Source organism: Talpa europaea (genome assembly GCF_964194135.1).
Source record: "Talpa europaea genome assembly, chromosome: 7".
Taxonomy (NCBI): domain Eukaryota; kingdom Metazoa; phylum Chordata; class Mammalia; order Eulipotyphla; family Talpidae; genus Talpa; species Talpa europaea.
Genome location: NC_140074.1, coordinates 6,810,941 through 6,831,849, shown reverse-complemented (window position 1 = coordinate 6,831,849; position 20,909 = coordinate 6,810,941). Strand labels below are relative to the sequence as shown.

Below are 20,909 nucleotides of genomic sequence, written 5' to 3'. Positions count from 1 at the left end.
CTGACACACACCAGCTAGGCTAAGTGCTCGCTTTCTCCTCGTCTGAAAATTGAGGAATCTGTTCATGAAGCAAGAAAACACTTTCAGCATGCCTTCCAGAGTGGGCCCCAGATGGAATCTTAAAAGTAATTAATTTTTAGGCCATAGTTTGAAAGGTCAGGGTCAAAATGGAAAGGGGAAAAGAAGGGCAAAATGAAGCAGAGATATAAGAAAAAATGAAAACAATCAAAGGTACATCCTGCAAGAGGGAAGATAATCCAAATTACTAATGTATTTCATTCTATGGATCACTCTCAGAAAATTTTCAATATAACGTACGCGAAAACTTAGTAGACAGAAGAAAATGCAGATAAAAGAAATGTTCAGTTAAAAACCCAAACCAAAAAAAAAAAAAAAAACCACCCCAAAAACATACAACCAGTTTGAGAGCAAATTTAAAATTACTGTACAAACACAAACAAAATTCCAGGGATCTGGTCTGCCACATACGCTATCCATTTCTACTTTATTTCTGAAAAAGGAATCCCAACAGCAGTTGGGCAAAGAGGGTGGCTGTACCCAGACCACGGTGGAGGCTGGTCTGCGCCTTCAGAGGGGACCATGCGGTGGCTTAGCCTGGGTCAGCACTGTGTGGTCTTTGGAAAAGACAAACAATTGGTATTTTTTTATTAATTGACTATGAGAATTTGTCATTAGACATATTTCTGGGACACCGTATTTCAATTAGGCATAATGTCATCAGTGCAATTGACTTTGGACGCTCAGGTCTGGATGATTTCAGGAGGGCGAGGATGTATCAGGAGACCGATTTTAATACATTTCACTTCAAATAGATTACGACTACCCAGTTATACTCTTCCCTCCAATCTGGTCATTTATTGTTGAAGACCTGGACGTTGCTATAGTGCCCCGAAAGCGGGAAGGGACGGAAGCCATGGTCATTGGTAGCAAGTGGCTTCCCACTCACCCCCTTCCTTGTGCTTCTTATTTTGACATTTATACAAGTCAAAACAATCAGAGCCAAAAAAATGTGCATATCTTCTGTGGAATAAACCCTGCCCCATATTCCTTTCTCAGAAAGAGAGGGGGAAAAATCATCACTGGAAAGACACAGTTTTAATGTTTTGTTCTACGGCCCTGCAACTCCTGAAGCTGTAGTCAGTCAATACTGTTAATGTACCTTGTTAATTTGATAGGATTTGTCAGGTAACTCCACTGGAAAATTATATAAAACTGTTCCAGATGAAAAGATGATAGTGACATGAATTAAAGTGATAGAACAATAGTGGAATATAAACCAGAAATGACACCCAAAGTGGCTGTTGATTTATTGCCGTACTGAGTTTGGTTCTGGGCTCCCATGTATATTAGTGCTACAAATCTGGGTCCATTTAGCAGAGGGACGCTCATACATACATCACCAGCTCCTGCTCCAAGCCAAGGTCACTCCCCATTGCATCAATCTTTTCAACAGAGCCTACTTCACAAAGCAGGACTTTTGTAACCATCTCAGATGTAACAGACTCTCGTCCTCTTTCATCTTTCTTTTATCATGTAAAGTACACTTTAACTTCTATTATTTTTATCTGCAAATTGTTACTGTATAGTTCATCCATTATGGGCCATATCTCAGCATCGATTGCCTAAGCTCTGCTCGGCCACAAGAACACTTTCCCAATGACGCCCTTTCCTGGGTCACCGTGCAGTCAGTGTTCACGGAGGGAACCCCGAGTCTGGGCTCTGGGGATAAAGATGTGGGGGATGAAAGCATTAGGTTCAAGACGGATGGGCAGGTGGAATACCACCTAAACAACTGGCGTGTTCCAAAAAAGTTGTGTGTAAATCAGATTTTTCCCCCCTGAATCAAATCACATTTTCCCAGTGACTTCTAGTTCCAGAGACACTTTATCTTCATTTTGAATTGATCTGTAATTGGCAGGGGCTCCGAACACTTTAGTTTTAAGTTTCTCTGCCCTGCAGGCTTTCAGTCAGGTAGTTAATGATCTGTAAAACACACGCCTGCCTAGAGGAGTCACTATTTAAAGGAACCTGTAGGGGAATCTTTCCTAATGGGAAAAATTCTTTTGTACATTAAATAATCTCGCCCTGCTTGAGAGGTGTGTGTGTGTCTCAAGCTTCTTAACGCAGGGCACAGGGTCACACAGGACACTACTGCTCTTGCAGGCCAAGCGACAGCCCAGGGAGTCCTGACGCCACCCAGGGTCAGAGCGCATTTTCCCCAGCATACCCAGACCCACTGCTGGAGACAGTTTGTAGAATCCAGACTAGAAGCAAGCAGAGACCTCTTCTGTGCCTGGCCTGGGAGTCCAAAGTCTCCTTCCTGATTGGAAGGAGGTAGCAGCACTGGAGGGGAGGAAAGCAGTGAAGAAGCTGTGCCACAGTCCAGCCCAGGGGCAAAGAAGGGCCCTGGTCACAGAGAAGGGTGTGAAAGGGGCAAAGCAGGTTAAAAGCAAAATACCAGGACTAGCAAATGACGGTGTGGGCCAAATGGGAGAAGGGAAGAGACCAGGAGCTTGTGGAGGTCAGGTGGGGGTTGGGGAGGACTCAGCATGAGAGGCCAGCAGTGCACAGCTGCAAGCCACTTGCACAGCCACTTCTCCAGTGTAAGGCGAGTAGACAGGTCAGGGGGCCAGGGGCAGCACCATCTCCCAGGGATGGTAGAGTGCACAGAAGAGGTCTCCGTGCTCCCTGTGAATCATATTCCTCAATGCCAAAGGCCCAGAAAAAGAGGGAAGGAGAAACCCTAGGAGGCTCTCTGCAGTTCTTGCAGTAGCAGGCTCAGCACCAAGAATCATTTATTACTTTAAGTCTTACATGTATAATGCTAATTATAGATACCAAATAGATACTACCTATAGTAGTAACAACAACTGCTAACAATAACTGGCACCAGCTGTGTGCTAGCATAGCTAGAAATTCTGTGTATTGATTCACATCCTACAGCAACCGGATGATACTAGGTATATCCCCATTGCAGACAGGAGGAAACTGACACACAGGTTAGGTAATTTGCCTAAGATCACACAGTTAAAAAATGGCAACACTGTAATTTGAAGAAAATCAGGAAGTTAGGTTCTAGAATCTGTTCTCAGGGACTACCAATCTGCAAGAACGGTGCTGGCTGTTTCACCCAACAGGCCTCAGGAGAGGGGCGTGTCTGAGGTTGGAGAGCTCTTAGGTGGAAAAGCCATTTTCACACCTGAGCTCTCTGGTTCCAGGTGTGGTCCTGTGTTCTGCTCTGCAGCATCTCATTCAATTGTGTCAAGAAAACACCATGACGAACAAACTCCACCCAACCAGTTTTTAGTCTCCTCTCCCAACTTTCACCAAGGAACAAATAAGTGTTCAGATGTGCCAATAAATGCACATTTATTTTTGTCCACCCACAGCAAACTGGAGCATGAAATTCAATCAATATTCTTCATGGTTTTTTATTTCCTTTGCTCAAATGTTTGTGTAAGACCACTGAAGGAAAAGACACAGACACTCAGTGTCACCTATGCACTATTTTTAAATAATTCAAATTATAAACATAAGTCCAAGAAGACAAAGGAAGCTGGCTTTTGTTAAGTTTACATTTCTTCAACTTAACTGGCCAACAACAGAGAAGCAGTTAATCCAACCATGATGGAATACAACACAGCCATGAACAATTATACATAAGAAAAGGTCTGACTTGGAAAAAGTCTCAGGATATGAAAAATATTTACAGAAAAGAGACTAAATGGGTAACATTCTGTGGTCAATTCTGATTTAGTGGAATTACATCTTTTCCTTTTCTATATTTTTTCAATATAAAAATTTCACCAAAATTAAAAACAAACTTTTAAAAGCTGTCATTTTTTTTTTTGACATCAGGATTCAGTTCGATTTCCAAATTTTAAAATGAAGGGTAATGTCAAATTCTGTAATTGATAATAATGAAAGTGACCCCACACCAAAGACCACATCTCCTACCTAGCATTTCTCAAGGACCCAAGGGGCTGAGCTGCATCCCACCCATGCTGGTGTCACCCTGTCAGGGTGCTGGGCAGACTCCACCCTAGCAGCTATGGCAGCTGTCGAAGAAGAGAGCATGGGGGCTGGCCCGTAGTGGCCAGGGTCAGCCCCATCCCCCAGAAACAAGGGAGGCCATTTGTCTCCTTTACCAGCTCTCCTCCCCTGCCCACTTATCCACAGCCATCCGTCATGACCTTTTCATGCTCCCACTTCTGACAGCTTCCAGATACAGTGAGTCAAACTTCACTGGAAGCAAACTATCACACCAACTGTCAAAGGCAGAAAACACTGCCTGATTGCTGTCCTACATCAACACCAGCATATAAATCCTTCCTTAACAAGACAGCTCAAAATAAACAAAAACGCAACTCTAATGTATATACCACTCTCCAGGGAAGCTATTTGTCCAAGGCTCTGGAGTCATCACAAAGAGACCCTTGTCTGTTTTAAGTAAACCAGGAGACTTTCATAAAAGGAAATTAACTCTGTATATCATCTTCTGTTAACACAGGCTGAGTAGCTACTTGGGGCAGCCCTGTGCTGGCTTATTGAATACTGATCACACCTCTACCAGGGGGGCATCCGTAATCCATTTTATATTTATATTTTAAGGCAGCAGAGCAGAGAGGTTAGGGGTAGAGACTTGGAGTCGGAGAGTTTTGAGGTCAAATCTCAGCTTTTCTACTTTCTAACTGTGTGACTTTGGGCAAGTTGCTCTAAAATGGTGATGACGGTAGTGTCTACCTCATGGACTTGTAAGGATTAAGCAAGACTGGCAAAGTGCCTGGAAGAGTGCTTATTACAGAGCTAGTGGCCCATATTATTACTTCTCACAAGTATAACTAATAGCTGGAGTTGGCACTGGGTGAGGGATGTGACACAGACCCAGTGAGGAGGGCAAGGACTGGGGAACTGTGGGAGCCAGGGGAGGACTGTCAATGAGGAACCCACGTGGCCCTAGTCTCAGGGTGAGGGGAATTCTCTATACCAAGCCTTGGAAGCACCGGAATCCAGAATGACCATTTAGCTGGGGAGACCAAGGTCCTCATCCCATGAATCCTAACACTCGCCTCCCATCATCAAGTGCCACCAGGGGTACCTCTTCCCTGCAACTTTCCTGCAACCCCAGAAGCTCAACTTAGCATCAGGAAGAAGGCTGGACTTGTGGGATGTCTGTGCTAGGGAACCCCCTACCACCAAGTCACTGGGTCATAATTTGGAAATGCCAGTTTGTGGCATGTTCCCCTAAGTGTTATCTTGGGCAAAATTACTTCTCCCTCAGAGATCCCAGACTCCATGTCCTCCATTGTGAAACATGGTAACAGTGGTACCAGCTCCTGGGAAGTCATAAAGGTGGCATGGCATAGCAGGTGGAAAACTTAGAAGAGTGCCTGGCACATCATGAGGGCTGTTTGCACTTATTAACGGTGAAACTCAGAAGGGTGAAAGGATGCACTTGTGTGGGGCCAGCATGTCAGAGACAGCAGTGCTGGCTGTGGTCTGTTCAATTCGACCATATTGAGTGGGCATTCAAGCCAACAGCTGTTTCCTGCTCTCCCAGGGGGCATGCTGGACTCTCAGGAGCCACAACCTCTCCTAAGGTGCTCCCTGCAGGTGCCATTCTAGGAAGCTAGAACGTGACTTTGGCAAAAATTAGGGTATTTGACATCTCTTGCTATGTGTATCTCCTGAGTTATTGTTTATTTGTTCAGACATCATGAGCTGTGGTTCATTCATCAATTTCCTACAACTTGGAATTGAAGACTGCCAAAGCCTCACTGTTGTTAAATCCGGGAGTAGCTTTTTATATGACTCTACAATCCTCTTGTCTTCAGGTTACCCAGAGACTCCGAAGCCTGCAGAAGCCCCCTGGGAGTGCCACTGAACAACTCTTCGCCAGAGTGGATTTTGCTGAATCTACACAGCCAATCGATAGCAGCCACAGAGCAGTCAGGGAAGTCTTTGAAACTTGTCTGAATTTACACACAGGATCAGACACATGGGCAGTTTGGGCTTAATGAGACCTCAGAGATCACCTAGTCTGGGGCTTCATTCTCCATATGAAGAAATTGAGGCTCAGGGCAGGGATATGACTTGTCTTAATGACAGGGCTGTGACCATAATTCACATCCCCACACACCCAGGCCAGCAGCAGACCAGTTCTCTTGTCTCACTATGCATTATGCTTATATAGGGGCAAAAATCATGCTCCCAACAACATGTTAGGGTCTCCAAAGCGATGACAAAATCGTACTTTGGGTCACAACTAAAATTAGACTTGCCAGAGTCTTACTTTAGTGGGGCCACATGGGGTACTGGAGTGCAGAATCAATGGCTACATTCAAGGGGCTAACACCATCTGGGCACCTCAGCTGCCAGTTCCAATGTGTGGTTTGTTAGGGCCTCAGTGGCAAATATGGGTGTACTTGACTAGACCACTGTCCTTGAGGTACAAACTAAGGGGTGGCCTGCACATGGATGAGGCCACATGAGTGATATTTAGCTCAGTCCTCGGCACAAGGGTGCAGCTGAATGAATGAGACCTGGCCCACTCCCGTCATACCCATCCTTGATGCTGGCGAAGTGTTCTCACAGAGAGAACAGTTACAAAGATCCTGTACTGGGGCTGTGAGATCCCCAAACTAAATATTCTCCTGGTAAAGAGGCACCTCAGATGAGCTCACTAAGTCAGTTAGGAAGCAGGAATGCCATCTCCTAAAAGAATTTATAGTATCACTTGCAGAGTAGGGGGAGAGTCAGATCTCCCCTGTGTTCAGACCCTGCATGCTGCCGGAGCACCAGTGCAAAGGATGAGTATGTGATATAAAGAATGCAGAATCCTGATGAACACACACATCATGTTCCAATTCCATTATGTTGGTGGTTCTCAACTTTTTCCAATTCTCAACTCTTCCTGAGGAACAAATTATCATTGGCAATGCTGGATTACGCAACAGGAATTTTCAAAAGGGTAGGTTCAGGAGCAGAAAATCATAGTTAAAAAAAAATCCCCAAGACCTTTGATATTCCCTGCCAGGGGATTTTCCCTCAACTCCAGCACTGCATTAAGCACTACGGCAGTAAAGGAATCTTCTGGAGGAAGTTCTGATAATATTTGTCCTGCCATATCACAAGCTTGTTAGTATTCATTAAACTTAACTGCATATTTTGGTCCAGAAATGTTGTTATAATCGGGACAGAACAATCATTTAATACTAGAATTGCCTTCTTCAAATTACCCAAGGACTTTAGTGTTTCCTCATAATCACCTTAGTCTCTTTCAATACTTTTCTTAACACTCAGTAAGAAAATGGAACAGAAATCTGGAAGAAAGACACATCTACTTCCTAAGAACATGCATGTCCAGACTATGCACTTACTGGAACTATATTCTGTAAGTGCCCTTCAGAAAATAAAAGGGGCGAATACTTCAGTCACACAGCCACAGAGAACTACTTTTAGCGTGAGTGAGCCTGAGGAGTAAGCAAGTCCAGGCTATAGCTGTTTGCTGTCACTCAGTCTTGTTTTGTTACTGTGCTTCTTAAATATGCACATTGCATATTAAGAAATAACGCAGTAATAAAGTCTTCCTTGAGTGCTGGCTTGTAGGTATCGACTAGGAGGTTAAAGAATAACCACACTAGGACAGGTAAACCAGGAAAGACAATGGATGGCAAATATGCTGCCTCTCATCATACTCAGGCTCAGGACAGACATTTTTAATCAATCACAGAGTTTCTTTATGTTGCCCTCGGATGCAGCTCGACATGCTGCCTCAGCATAAAGCTCTGGGCAGCCATTACAAACTTGATTGGAGTCGTTTGATGAGATGAAACCTCTTTGCCTTCTCTAACATATGTGGTATTCTACTTGATCGTTTTGATAAATGACTATTATGATCACAAGTGTTATGATTATACATGTGGATTGTTTTATGAAGAGATAATGGAAGCAACTATGAAACCTTTCAGTAGAGGTTATTTTATAATATAGTCTTTATCTGTAAATCCTATACAGAATCTGCATTTCTTATACAGAATTATGTTAGATTATATTTGCAGTTATGACACAGATGGAATTCATGCATGTTATGTATGTAGTAACTTACTTCTTCAGTGACAGGGGGATAGTCTATATTGACAATTACAAGGTGAAGGAATCAAGTTAGCACAAGTGGCACAGTTGAGACCCTGTGTCAGATGAGGGCCGAGAAAGTCCTTTGAATACAGTGGGGTGGCGGGGGGGGGGGGAAGGGGGCGTTCCCTAAACCCTGTAATTAAGGGGAGATTCTGAGCCAGCAGGTCTGGACAGCAATTCTGATACATGGTCAGGGTCAGAACCAGTGCTTTAAGGTACTTTAATAAGGGGCACACGGTGCAATGTCTTGGCCCTCTCTGCCTTGCTTTTTACATGGGCTCTGGGGTAGCCACTTGGCTGGTGCATCATAATTCAGCTTTTGCCAGTCAGTCAATAAAGTCTTATTGATAGTAAACCATGGGATTCCTAGATCAGGGCTGGCATCCACTATCTCACTGACCTTTTTAGTTTTGATGTATCTCAAACCCAACACACCCTGCCAGCTTTGGCATATTTGATAGTAGCCCTGGGTCTGAGTACCTGATCTATGGTCACATACACAGGGTCAGGCATCGGGAGATCAGGTGACTGGAAATAAGCTCAGTTTGGATGACATAAGCTTAAGCAAAAAGGTCTGTACGTACCAGCAGCTACAGAGAGGTGAAACAGACAAGAGGGGGATAGTCCAAACACGTCTGCGAGAAGCACAAGGATGGCGAGGTATCACCGCTTTGTCTGGTAGAGCAGGGATGGCAAATAGATTTCAACTTAAGATTCAACTTCACTTCTAGGGTTACTTATAGGGCTGCGCTGGAAAGGATTGTGAAGTCAATCTGGGCCCAGAGGCCAGGTGTGCAGGCTGTAACCTCACGAACAGAGGATGGAACAGCAGCGCACATGCTACAGACACTGGTCTCCACATTTTGGGATAGGGAGGAAAGTGAAGAAGTGTGGAATTTTTGGAGCTGGCCAACCAGAAACAATCAGTTCCTTTGTGAAGGCAAATTATTAATGACTGGGGCATCTGTGGCATGATGGATTGGGTTTGGCATATGAGATCAGGTTTCAGTCCAGTTCTGCTACAGGGACTGGATATCCCACTGTATATCCTGATGGCTGAGGGGGAGGGAAAGTGTTTTCTCTTATTAAATAATAGCTCTGTGCCAGTAAACACTAAGTGCTTTGCATATATCTTATGACTTCATGAACTCCTCCAAGCCTCAGTTTTCTCAGTCATGAAATGGGAATAACAACATCAATGTAGTGTGTGGATTAAAAAAGTTTTTAATAGGGGTAAAAGTTCACTGTCTGCTTTAAATTATTACAGAGTGAGAGAGTACGGTGCAATGATGATTGGCACGCAAGGTATGCTATAGTGAAGTGTCACAGAACTCAACCTCAGACAGTGTTAGATTCTGATCCTGGCTTCATCACACACTAGATTTTCCTCTCTACCCCAGGTTCTTCACACAAAAAATGGAGATAATATCAGTATTAGCTAATAATAGTGCTGTGATTACAGGAGCCAATGCATGTAAAAGCATAATCAGCAAAGTGTTGGTACATAGCAAGAGCCTGAAGAAATAAAACTGCTTCTAAAACGTAAACTCATCTTGTTAGTATTACTTCAAAAGAAGAGGTCTTGGCTATCGGTTTCCTCAATGGAGTCTATAAAAGTGTTCTGATCACAGAAAAGTCTGGTGGAAAAGAGGTTTAAGTGTGGGTTGCACATCAAAGTTCGAGTCTCTATTCCCTGACTGTCTCAGAAACAAATAGCAGATGGTAAAACTGGAGCACTGGCCACGGTGACTCCATCCGCAGACAAGCAGCTGTGAGCCTGGGTAGGCGGCGCCTCCTCGGCCTGCTCTGACGTGCCACTGTCTCAGAGTGGATGGGCGGTTTTGTGGAATCAGCAGGGCTCTGGGTAAATGCCACCCACAGACACTTCCCACTTAGAAGAACTTGCCACAGGGGGCAAGTGAAATCTCTGCCCTGACTGACACAGGACGGACAAGTAGGGGAGATCATCCATCAGTGTCAGAAAAGATCTCAAGCACCTGGCTAGTCAGCTGAAATAAAATAAATTATTTACTGATCTCAGAATCCAGCTGCTCAGCTGAATGCTCATAAAGCCGAATGCTCGCTGCCCTACCCTTTGTGGGAGATTGTTTCAGAAAGAATTTCTGGATGGCTCTGTGCAGATTTTTGTTACTGCTTTGTAAAAGAGTGTTACCTGCTTTGCAAGGATGGGTAGAGGGTCTTAAGTTACAAATGGGAACTCGTCTACATGTACTAGGGAATGAGCTACTTACTCACTGCTTGACATGGCACTCCTGGGTGCAGGTTTTTGACCGTCACACAATTCACACATGACTAATTAACAAGGTTTCTGCTTAAAACGCTAAAGACTGATTTAGATTCTTAATAGGAATAAATGTTCTGACAATATCCAACTGTTTGAGAAGTGCCTCAGAGCTGGGACTCTCCACCAGAGGGCACCATGTGTGTCACTGGCAGCATCCAGAGGTAACTGGGACCCTCCAGACACCTCCCTTCTGAGGAACACTGCTCTGGGGAGAGATACCTTCATCACTGTCACCATCCATTTCTACCTGACAAATCTCTACTGTGGCTACAAGTGAAACTTTGTCAATAGAGCCAGTATCTCATCTGAGTGATCTGGTTACTTTCAAGATGGTAGACTAGAGGGAAAACAAGAGGCAAAATAAATAATAATGACAAAGATAACATAAGTTACCATTCAAAATACAGCTTCTATGAGCCAGACACTATGATACAATTGTGAAAGTAAACATAATTCCCATTTATACATGAAAAAAAATAAGTGAAAGAAAGGGAAGGGACTTGTCTAAGGTGACACTACAGGCAAGTGCCAAAGCTGGGACTTGAACCCAGTCCTGCCTATAGCGCATCTTTCCACAGATTCCTCTGTGAGCTTTTTCTTTTGAATGAACATGCAGGTCAGAGTCCGATGACCCTTCGTGGTTCTCTTACTGACGTGTTGCTTTTCATCTAGGGGAACAAGCAGGATGGATTTTCTGATGCTCACCTGGGAAAATCCCCACCTTCTACCTGGGGGTCCTCTGGTTTAGCCACATCGGGCTACTGAATTGGGCTTCTTAAAACTAGACTCTTAAAAAGCAGACCCTCTGTTACAGAAAGTACTGCAGCAGACAAACTGGACATCCGAGCAACATTCTTATTTTAGCAACTGTTCACTGAAAATACACAGAGTGCACAAGTGTAAGAGGATATGTTACTTGACTTTTCAACAAAGTATGTATATATTCAATGTAATCAGCACCCAGGTCAAGGAACAGAATCAGACCAGAATCCCAGACCACACTCTGGTCAGTACGGCCTCACCCCCAAGATCACCACAATCATTGCTTCTTCCATGGTAAATATTTTCCTGTATTTTTGAACATTTTATAAGTTAGTCATGCTGTAATGATTGGGTAAATATAACCCTATTCTTTTTGTGACTGACTTCATTTTGAGCAGCCGACTACTTTTATTTCTTTTGAGAGATACCATGGAAAGCATCCCCAGGAAGAACATTACTGAATAACTTTGTTTTAAGAATCAACACTGATTCAAGTCACCTACTTAGTTTGTGAAGAGTCACCAGCATGTTAGCAGCTGGTGCTCAGTGATCCCTTGCTATGTGCCAGGTGCCTTTCTAAGTATTCTGCGTATGCTGTGACGCTTCACCTGTGTAACAGGAATTATTATCTCACTTTACAATTAAAAAACAGGGGCTCTGGGCCTCCCTGGTGGTGCAAGGGGTTGAACACAGCACTGTGAAGCTGTCCACAGCTTCTGCAGCACGAGTTTGATCTCTGGCCGGCCAGAAAGCTACCCACATGGCACAGCAGACCTCTCCTGTCTTGCCCACTGCTCCCCTCAGCAGTTTATTTCATTAGATCCACCTGTTCTGTTCCCCACTCTGTCTCTGGTGAATCCTCTCACCCCTTGCACCTCTGGCCTGTACCACAGGTCTTGTATGCATAAAAAAAAAATCTAAAAAAAAAACAAAAACACACACACACACACAAACGGAGGCTCTGTCTCTGGTGCTGCAGCTGATTAACGAATAAGTGGGGTTTGAGTCCAGGCCACTCAGTCCTAAGCCTGCATTTCAGGCTCTCCTGGGCAGCTCCACTAGCAGCTTCTGCTTACACAGCATCCCAGCCACCAGGCCCTGAGCTATGTGCTTTATGTGGCATGCCTGACTTGCTCCCCACAAGTCAGGAGGCTATTCCCATCAAGCCAGAACAGAACTGAGGCTCAGAGCTGAGAGGAAGACACTGGTCTCATGTGGCTGGCTATGGATAGAGTCATGATTTAAACCCCCGGTGATTGCCACGCTCGTCTCTTAATCTCTGCAGTGTCAGCATATTTCAAGCGCCATTGATCAACTTGGGAAGGAATATTTGAGATTTTTGAGACTTATTACAAATTAGTCATACTAATGCTAACTTTAGAAAAATGAGACAAATAAAAAACATCTGTGGGGCTTAGAGTTAGAATTCAAATATTCTTTTCACTCACATGAAATAAATGAGGCCAGGGAAGGGGCAGTGTAGCAGAGGCAAAAACAGGGCATCTTCCACTGCCTTGACTGAGTAAGCCTGGTTCCGAACTACTCCTCCTTCGCCCCACACACCCGCTCTTTCTGAGGGAGCAGGTGCACTTGAGTTGCCCAGACCATGGTTCTGCTCCTGAAACCATCACCTGCCTGCTGTGTGAGCTTGGACATGAGACTTCACCTCTCTGCACCTCATTTACCTCTCTGTAAGATGGGGACAGTAAAATTAGCTGCCTCTATAATTACGCAGTGCATGTAAACTCTTAGCTCAGTGCCTAATACACAGCAGATACCAATACATGACAGCCATGATGAGGAGGAGGAGGAGGAAATATTGCTATTACGTTGGCCACTGCAACACTTTTTCTACTCCTGTTGGGATTAAGTCAAAACAGATAGTGAGCACTTAATTGAAACGAATTAACCCCAACCATTAGTTGAAAGTTCCAGATTATCTGAGGATCCAAATATAACTTATGAGATCATTAAAAAGCTTCCTGAAGAAAGGCATGAGTGAATAAGCAATGAATTCACTGAGTAGGAAAAAGCAAGTGGCAATGTTACAAAGCAATTCTAAGGGGGGCATGAAAGAGAATTACAGAATGAAAAGAATTATGGAACTTCACAGAAGTCAATCAGTTTGAAAAGAGTCTCAAGTTCTATTTCTAATCTTCTGCTTCATAAAAAAGACAAGACAGCACTCAGGTGGGAAAAAGGAGGTACTTAAAATTTCATCGTTTAAACATTTTCTCTGAAAACAAATTACCGTTAGTCATTCAGATCACACAGAAGTCGTGTGTTGTTTCCTCCCCTAATTCTACGCTGACCATTGCCACGAAGGGTTTGGGTCATCACCCACTCACGCACTTACCTAACTGCACGTCGGTTGTGAATCGGAGTCTGTGGATCATGCTGACTTTGAATGACTTGTAATGGTGGCTGCTCAGCATATCTTGTACTGTAGCTATGTCGATTTGTGAGTCCTCCTCAAAAACCCCGTCTGCCCTTGAACCTGTGGAGGAAAAAGCAACTTAACACATAAAGATACATGAGGCTTGGCAAATGGTGTCTGCTTAAAATGCTTTGGGATAAATTAAAATAATATGGGCTATTTAATTTGGAGAAGAAAAGACTGAGCGATGACTTAATAATGCCATTCCAGTAAACAGAGTGGTAACATATTAATCTTTCAACAATTAATTCCACAAACACTGCCGATCTTATGGCAGGCCTTTGGCTGGACAGTGCAATACAGAAGGACAGAAAAACTCCTGCTTGCCAGCAGCTCAGGCTCCATAACAGTAAGCCAAAATCACAAAAGTGTGGGTGGTCACACATCTTGTTTCTTTTTCTAGTAATGATTTTCCTGATTGTAAAATTAATCCATGATCCTTGAAGAATCCTTGTCTTTTTCAAGATGCCACTGGTTCACGCTGGTGCCCACCAGGCTTCCTCTGCAATCCAGGCATCAATCCAGTCAATCAGGACTTTGATTCATCCTTTGAAAGCTTTGATTATTCACCTACCAAGTATTTAGTGAGAGTTTTGTGCAAGCCAAGTACTCTAAAATGTGAGAGTAGGAACAAATAAGACTAGTTCTCAAAACTTCCCTGGCTTCGCTGGAATTCCTGAATGAGGCACACTTTTTTTTTTTACTCTCTCTATAATCTGGCTGAAGTAGAATTTTTCTATTTTACTTGTCACTTCTCACACATACCTTCTTCTCAGCTCCTCCCCAAGTGCTCGGATTGCATACAGGTTGGGGATTTTCTACTTCGGGGCCTTTGCTCATGTGGTATCCTTACTCAGAGTAAGGCTGGAAGAGAACCCCTTCTTCCCTTTGCTGACCTGTCAAAACCCCAGCCAGACTAGCTGAGACGCCATATCCTCCTGAATGCCACAGCAGACTCTGCAGCCAGCTGCCCTGGTCTCTGCCTGAAGCTTGCTGTGTGATCTTGGGCAAGTGAGTTTCTCTCTGAACCCTAGTTTTTGTCATCTGCAGAATGTTAAAGGGTATTTAAAGACTCTAACACATAACATGCTTAGCGAAGAGCATCATGACTACTCTCATCCTCTGTTATATCAGTCCTGTGCTAGAATTGCTGAGAGCTTGCTTCATCCCACTCTGGAAGCTTTGGGAGGCTCAGAAAAGTTTCTTTCTTCTCTATCTTCTTCTGCAAGCAGTGCAGGACACTGGCGTGCTCTAGGTTTTGCTAAGTAAATAATAGCAGCTACCCTACATGAGTGCTGCCACACATCAGGCTGGATGCCAAGTCCTTTATACACGCATGTAAGTCTATGACAACCCAGCAGGCCCTATAATTTTCCATTACACACCTGAGGACTCCGAGGCTTGAGAAGACCAAGTCACACACCTAAGGTCATACTAAGGAAACTAAATTATCCTCTCCAATCTTTCCAGGGTTTGAAATGTGGTCTTCTGAAAGTGGAGCTGCTGGAGGCATTCATCAGCAGGGAGTACTGAACTAGCAGAGGCCAACCAGGCAGGGGACCAAAAGCCCGTGTGGAACCCCTGGAAATGAACACAGGAAAGCCCAGGGAGAACCCCTCAGAAGAAGGTATGTGCGAGAAGTGACAAGTAAAATAGAGCTGGAGGAGTGGAAAACCTCAGATTTATGTACCAAACTGGAAAATTCTGTTATAGAACGGGTAGCCTGACAGTTACACCCTTTTCCTATCCAGAGTTCCTGCTTTACACAGCAAGCTTTTAAGTCAAAGTTGGTTTCTGAACTTACTTATTAGGAATTGTGCATTTAACTTCCAAACACTATGGCTGTAGTGCCCACAATCCTGCCTCCCCCCTAACAGGGATGTAGCCTCACCCTTAGTGGGCCCTTCACTGAATACCTGTGATCTCAGTCCCACCTGAGCTCATCTGCACTTAACTTTCTCAGCCCAGGTCACCCTGGTCCTCATTTCACTTCATCCCTATTCCTCCCATCAAGCGACACTCCAAGAAAATGACCCTGATCCTAGGCCCCCAAGTGCAATTCATCTCCTCCATCACCGCACCCTGCACTTTCCTTCAGAATGATTATCACAGATGGCGTTGACCTGTTTCTGCTATTAGGCTGTAAATAGCAAGAGGACAGGCAGAGTGACTCAACACTGTAGCCCAGGCTCTGCTAATGCTACCACAGGATAAAGCTAGAGCTCAATAAGCATCTGCTGGATGAACAGCAGGTGCTACGTTCACAGGGAAGCGAGGCTCAGAGAGGTTGACTGACTTAACCAACATCTGTCTGCTCACTAGGACAGAGCGGACCTGCACTTAAGGCCTGCAAGGGCCAGTGGGTGACCCTGTTTCTTGTGCCTCTGGACAGAGATGCCACCATCATGGTCACCAATGTCTCCTAGACCATGTCCACAAATTGAGCAGCTAGCTAGAATTTAGAGTTTCCAGTAATCTCTTTCATCTATCTATCTATCTGTTTACACCTTACTGAAACAGAACTGGCAAAACGTATGTATTTCTATTTTAGAAGTATTTGTATATATATGAGAATTGTGGAGAACTCTGGTGAAATATTAAAATCCTTTCAAGTTTTAAATATCATTTCAAGTCATTTTTTTTTTCTGAGAAAATGTTACTGTAAGGTACCACTGAGGTCAAAACTTCTGTTTTCTTTACTAATTAGTATTTTCTAAATATTCAGGTATTTGATCTAGAGAGAGATAACACCTCATTATACTAAAATGCCAATTATTAGAAAAAAAGGAAAAACCTCACACTTAAGAGTTCTACATTTTATGATGTTGGATTAAAACCAATTTAAAAATTACTATAACGTGACATATAATTTTTACTGGGCAATTTCAATGCCAGCTGCTAATAAAGCATCTTAGCTGTAAATGATAATTCAGATGCTTTTAGATAAAGTGGTGCATAAATATGGCTGGAAATTGATTTAGCTTCTTACAGAAGCTACTGAAGAATGACATATTTTGTTTAATACACCAGCTAATGTAGTCCTAAAAGCTCAAACAAGTGCCAGTTTTCACTCCTAAATTTGCTGTGGGAGATTAATGAAAACTTTATATTTTGCTGAAATGTTAATAATGGGCAGATGAGATGATAGGATTTTAGTAGAGGTCTTAAAGCTATGGAATAACCAGCGAGGCTTGTCAATTCCCTTATATTAATTCTGTTCAAGACTTATATAGCTGGAGCTGGCTCAACACACTAATGCTTCTTGCATTGACCTTCTACTCTCTGACAGTGTAAATTCATATCCCAGTTGAGTCCCTGATATTTGGGTGAGTTCTGAGCCTTGCCCCCGCTGACATGTTACCCAGAAGGGTAACAGCACCTGGTGGAGTAGGGGAGAAAGGAGCAGTACTGCACTCGCCTCCAGTCCCTATTGCTCACCCCAAGGCAGGTTGTCTGGCCTTGGAGTTCCAGTGCCTGTTCCCAAAGCAAGGTCAGGAATGCTTCTGCTCTGAGGGGGTATGTCTGTGTGTCCCTATCAGTTAACCACACAACCTGCAACAGGATGCTAAGCTAGAATGGAGGACAGGGTGAGGCTAAGGTGGGGTACCTGGTCTTCTGGAGCTTACAAACTCACTACAGGATATAAAGAAAATAGGATAAGACAGAGACACAGAGACTGGCCAGTAAACAGTGCATGCAACAGGCATTTTGATCTAAAGACAAATATCTGAAGCACAGCATTATACCAAAAGCATTTTTTTAGACCAGGAAAGCTCCAAGTTTCATGTAGTGTTTGTGTCCTTCTGGAAAGGGGAGAACCCAACTGCATATGAAAGATGCTTGCATGTAGCATTTGCATATTAAAATTATTACATTATTAATTTGACATTAAAATCCCACTTATATTAAGAGAAGACATTTTTATCTACTCAAAGGAAAAGGTAGTCAGAACCCAAAATGTCTTAAAAATAAACATACTTAAAAAATGCCACTCCCCAAACTGTTAATTTAATTGAAATATAACCCTTTGGTATTTTGTTAAATTACCAATTAAAAAGGTCACAAGCAATTATAGGAAAGAAAAGCCACACTGTGTTCATCTATATAAATGCTGAACTGGGTCTCCTCATGAATGACAAGATAAATTGTAATGGTGCCTTCAAAGACTTCACAATGTATTTTGTCAAAGTCGGGAGTGTTAATGTCTCTATGTGCCATGGATTACCATAATGTATCGTGTCAAAACGCTAGAGCTGCAATAACTCAAAGATGTATTGTGATAGATCAAATTTTGGGGTGGGGCGTAATAGTGACTTGCGCACCAGAGCTCAAATGGACTGACAACAGGCTCTGTAGGATGACAGAGAGCACATTCACAATGAGCAAAGATTTGAGGAAAGAGCAGAAAATTCAAGAAAGGAAGGCATTTAACTGCCTGGAGGAAGGAATGAAGCAGGAGGAAGCAAGAAACGGGACCTGTCTTTTTTTTTTTTTTATCTTAAGATTTTTGTTAGAATTGGTAATTTAATTTTTTAAATGATTTATTTATCTATATATATTTTACATCATTGTTCATTTTTGTACAATGTTTGCTTTCTCCTCTCAGTGGGACCTATCTTAATGGCAGAACCAGGCCAGGCCAGAAGGGAGGGAGAAGCAGACAGGATGTGGAGGAGGAGGCGGGTGGACTTAGGGCCTGCAGCAGGTGCTGGGAATAACAAGGGAATATCAAGGGCTGGGAATAACACAGGAAAGCACCAGAACCAGAGTTTGGAGATATGAATTCAAGCCTGAACTCTGACACTAAGGGTGAAGAGAAGGTCAAAACCTTGCCCAAGAGTCTACTGCAGGCCATGTCCCTTCTGCAGTCCTGCTTCCCCACCCACCTCACCCTATTCCTGCAAGGAGAGAGACTGCATGGCTAACTGCAGATTCTAAATCAGTGGTTCCCTAACCTCAGTCTGGACCATCAGGGGACCCTTGGAGGTTCTTACTGTCGTTTTTATAGTCATTGTAATACAACTGCCCTTTTCATGCCTATTATCTTACAAGCACACAGAGTAAAAGAAGTTCATACATAGAGTTTTGATTCCACATTGCAACTAGCCTTAAAGAAATTATCACTTAAGTTTTGGCATAGTTATGAAAATATCCGGAATTATTTGAACAGGCTATTGCAATAACATAACTTGGGCCAAACTTTCTTCGTGTATTTCAGTCAAAACAACGTATTGCAACAGACCGAATGCAGAAGTAGATACAAACATCCAGGTGTCTTCTATAAAACCAGACATTACAGAAATTTGCAAAAATATAAAACAGTACTCAGGGAGCTACCCACATGGCGCAGCAGACCTCTCCTGTCTCGCCTGCTGCTCCCCTCAGCGGTATATTTCAGTCAATCCGCCTGTTCTGTTCCCCACTCTGTCTCTGATGAGCCCTCTCACCCCCACACCTCTGGCCTGTACCCCAGTTCTTATATGCATAAATAAATCTTTAAAAAATAAAATTAAAATAAATGAATTAAAAAAATTCCTTAGATGGGCAGGGAATGTACACATCCATAGCCCATATGGTATTTGAGGAGAACATATCATGTCTGGCCTTGCCAAAAGAGAGAATCAGGGGTAAAACTCCTTAGATGAGAATCAAAGCTGGATGCACATGTGAGTCATGGAGATAAACTCTCTTAGTTTTCTATATCCATCACATTTTTTTTTCCTAAAGGCCTTTTAAGTCCCCAAAGTCTCATAAGCCCCAAACTTCTCTTCTATTAAATACTTCCTTTTGGCTACTAGACATTTTTGCTGGTCTCTAAAAAATAATCAATAGGTATTACACACACACACACACACACACGTAGTACTCTCTTCACACAGTAGGATATACCCTTCATTGACTCTGCCACACTGCAACCAGGGCAGGAACCCTTGCTGTCAGTGCCTAATTGATTAAACTCTTTGAGCCAGAGCCTTTCCACAGGGAGATTTCAGACCCTCCATAAATCAGGGTAATCTTGTTTTATGAGGTGATCAGAAAGAAATGGTTTCAGGTTTGTAGGATTTCCAAAAAGAGCAGATCATAGAAGGGGGGCTGTGGGCTCTGCACTGACGCTGCCTACCCTCAGCCTCCTGTCTCCACGCTCTTCCTTAGCTCCTCTCCCGCCACACCATCGCCATTCGCTTATTCCCAGCATGCCCAGCTCCTTCTCCAGGCCTTAAGCCAGTAGTCCTTTGCCCTGGACCATTCTCATTCTACTCATTATCTGATTAAGTTCTCCTTATTCTCCTCAAGGAAGAGTTCTCTTTCTCTTACCAATGCCAGACCTCTGCCTCTGTAGCATTTCCATAACCGTGGGCTCCATGATGCAGGGGGTCCCTGCCACTGCCCTGGCACCTGCAATATAAGGTCTGGCTCAGAGCAGGATGCCATTAATGTGAATTGAGGGGGTGAATGAACAGGTCTGTGCACAGCATGAAGTCAGCCATCCCTTAAGGATGAAGCTGGGCCATTCAAGGGTCTGGATCATCAGTTCCTCACAGGTTTGTTGGGAAACGAGAGTGATAACAGAATTCCCATCACTTTCTCTTTCTCCAATGTGTCTGCCGCTGTTCAAAACCCACAAAAAGTAACGAGGTCTTCTGAGGTGCTGGGGTATTGTCCACGATTTCCATGGCAATCTACCGAAGAACTGTAACACTGGATCAACACTGAGGCATGTCTCGTTCGCTCTCTGATTCCAGAGTCAGAGAATGAGGGCAGACAAGCTGGAAGAGCCCCACCTCCCACCAGGGGAGTCACAGCAGAAATGTCACCTGATGCATTACCAACCATTAGCCAGGAGCTGCAGGGCAGATTCTGGGGCCAGGAGTTACCAGAGGGATGCAAATCCCTGTGCCCTCACTTAGAGCCCATCCAGGCTTTGTGGCTCGTCAAACATGTTTCCTTACTGCTCTAATGTACCAGTGTATCGCTTAATGAAAGTTCTTAATTGTAATTCAATTAATTACATACACAGAGTCCCCAATTACATTTTCCAATAAGACATTGGCTGTGGTACAGGTCTAAATGCACTTAACCAATTTTAATATATTAAGACCAATTTCCCTTGAATACTAATTACTACCTAATGATAAAATGAAAAGGGGGGAATATTCAAGAAAGGTGGGGAGTGAGAAATGCAATTCATGTGGAGTTTCTCGGCCCACACTATGCAATCCAGGCACTCGAGACTGAAGAAGCATGTGT

At 43.6% G+C, this 20,909-nt stretch overlaps 1 protein-coding gene across 1 annotated transcript in view; it reads right to left on the bottom strand.

The window, feature by feature from the left end:
• MAPKAP1 (MAPK associated protein 1) overlaps nucleotides 1-20,909 on the bottom strand; it is a gene marked incomplete at both ends in the record, with an annotated part of 175,553 nt that overhangs the window by 29,587 nt on the left and 125,057 nt on the right. The window contains 1 exon segment of the mRNA XM_084237317.1: nucleotides 13,581-13,721. Coding sequence (XP_084093443.1) covers nucleotides 13,581-13,721 — 141 coding nt within the window.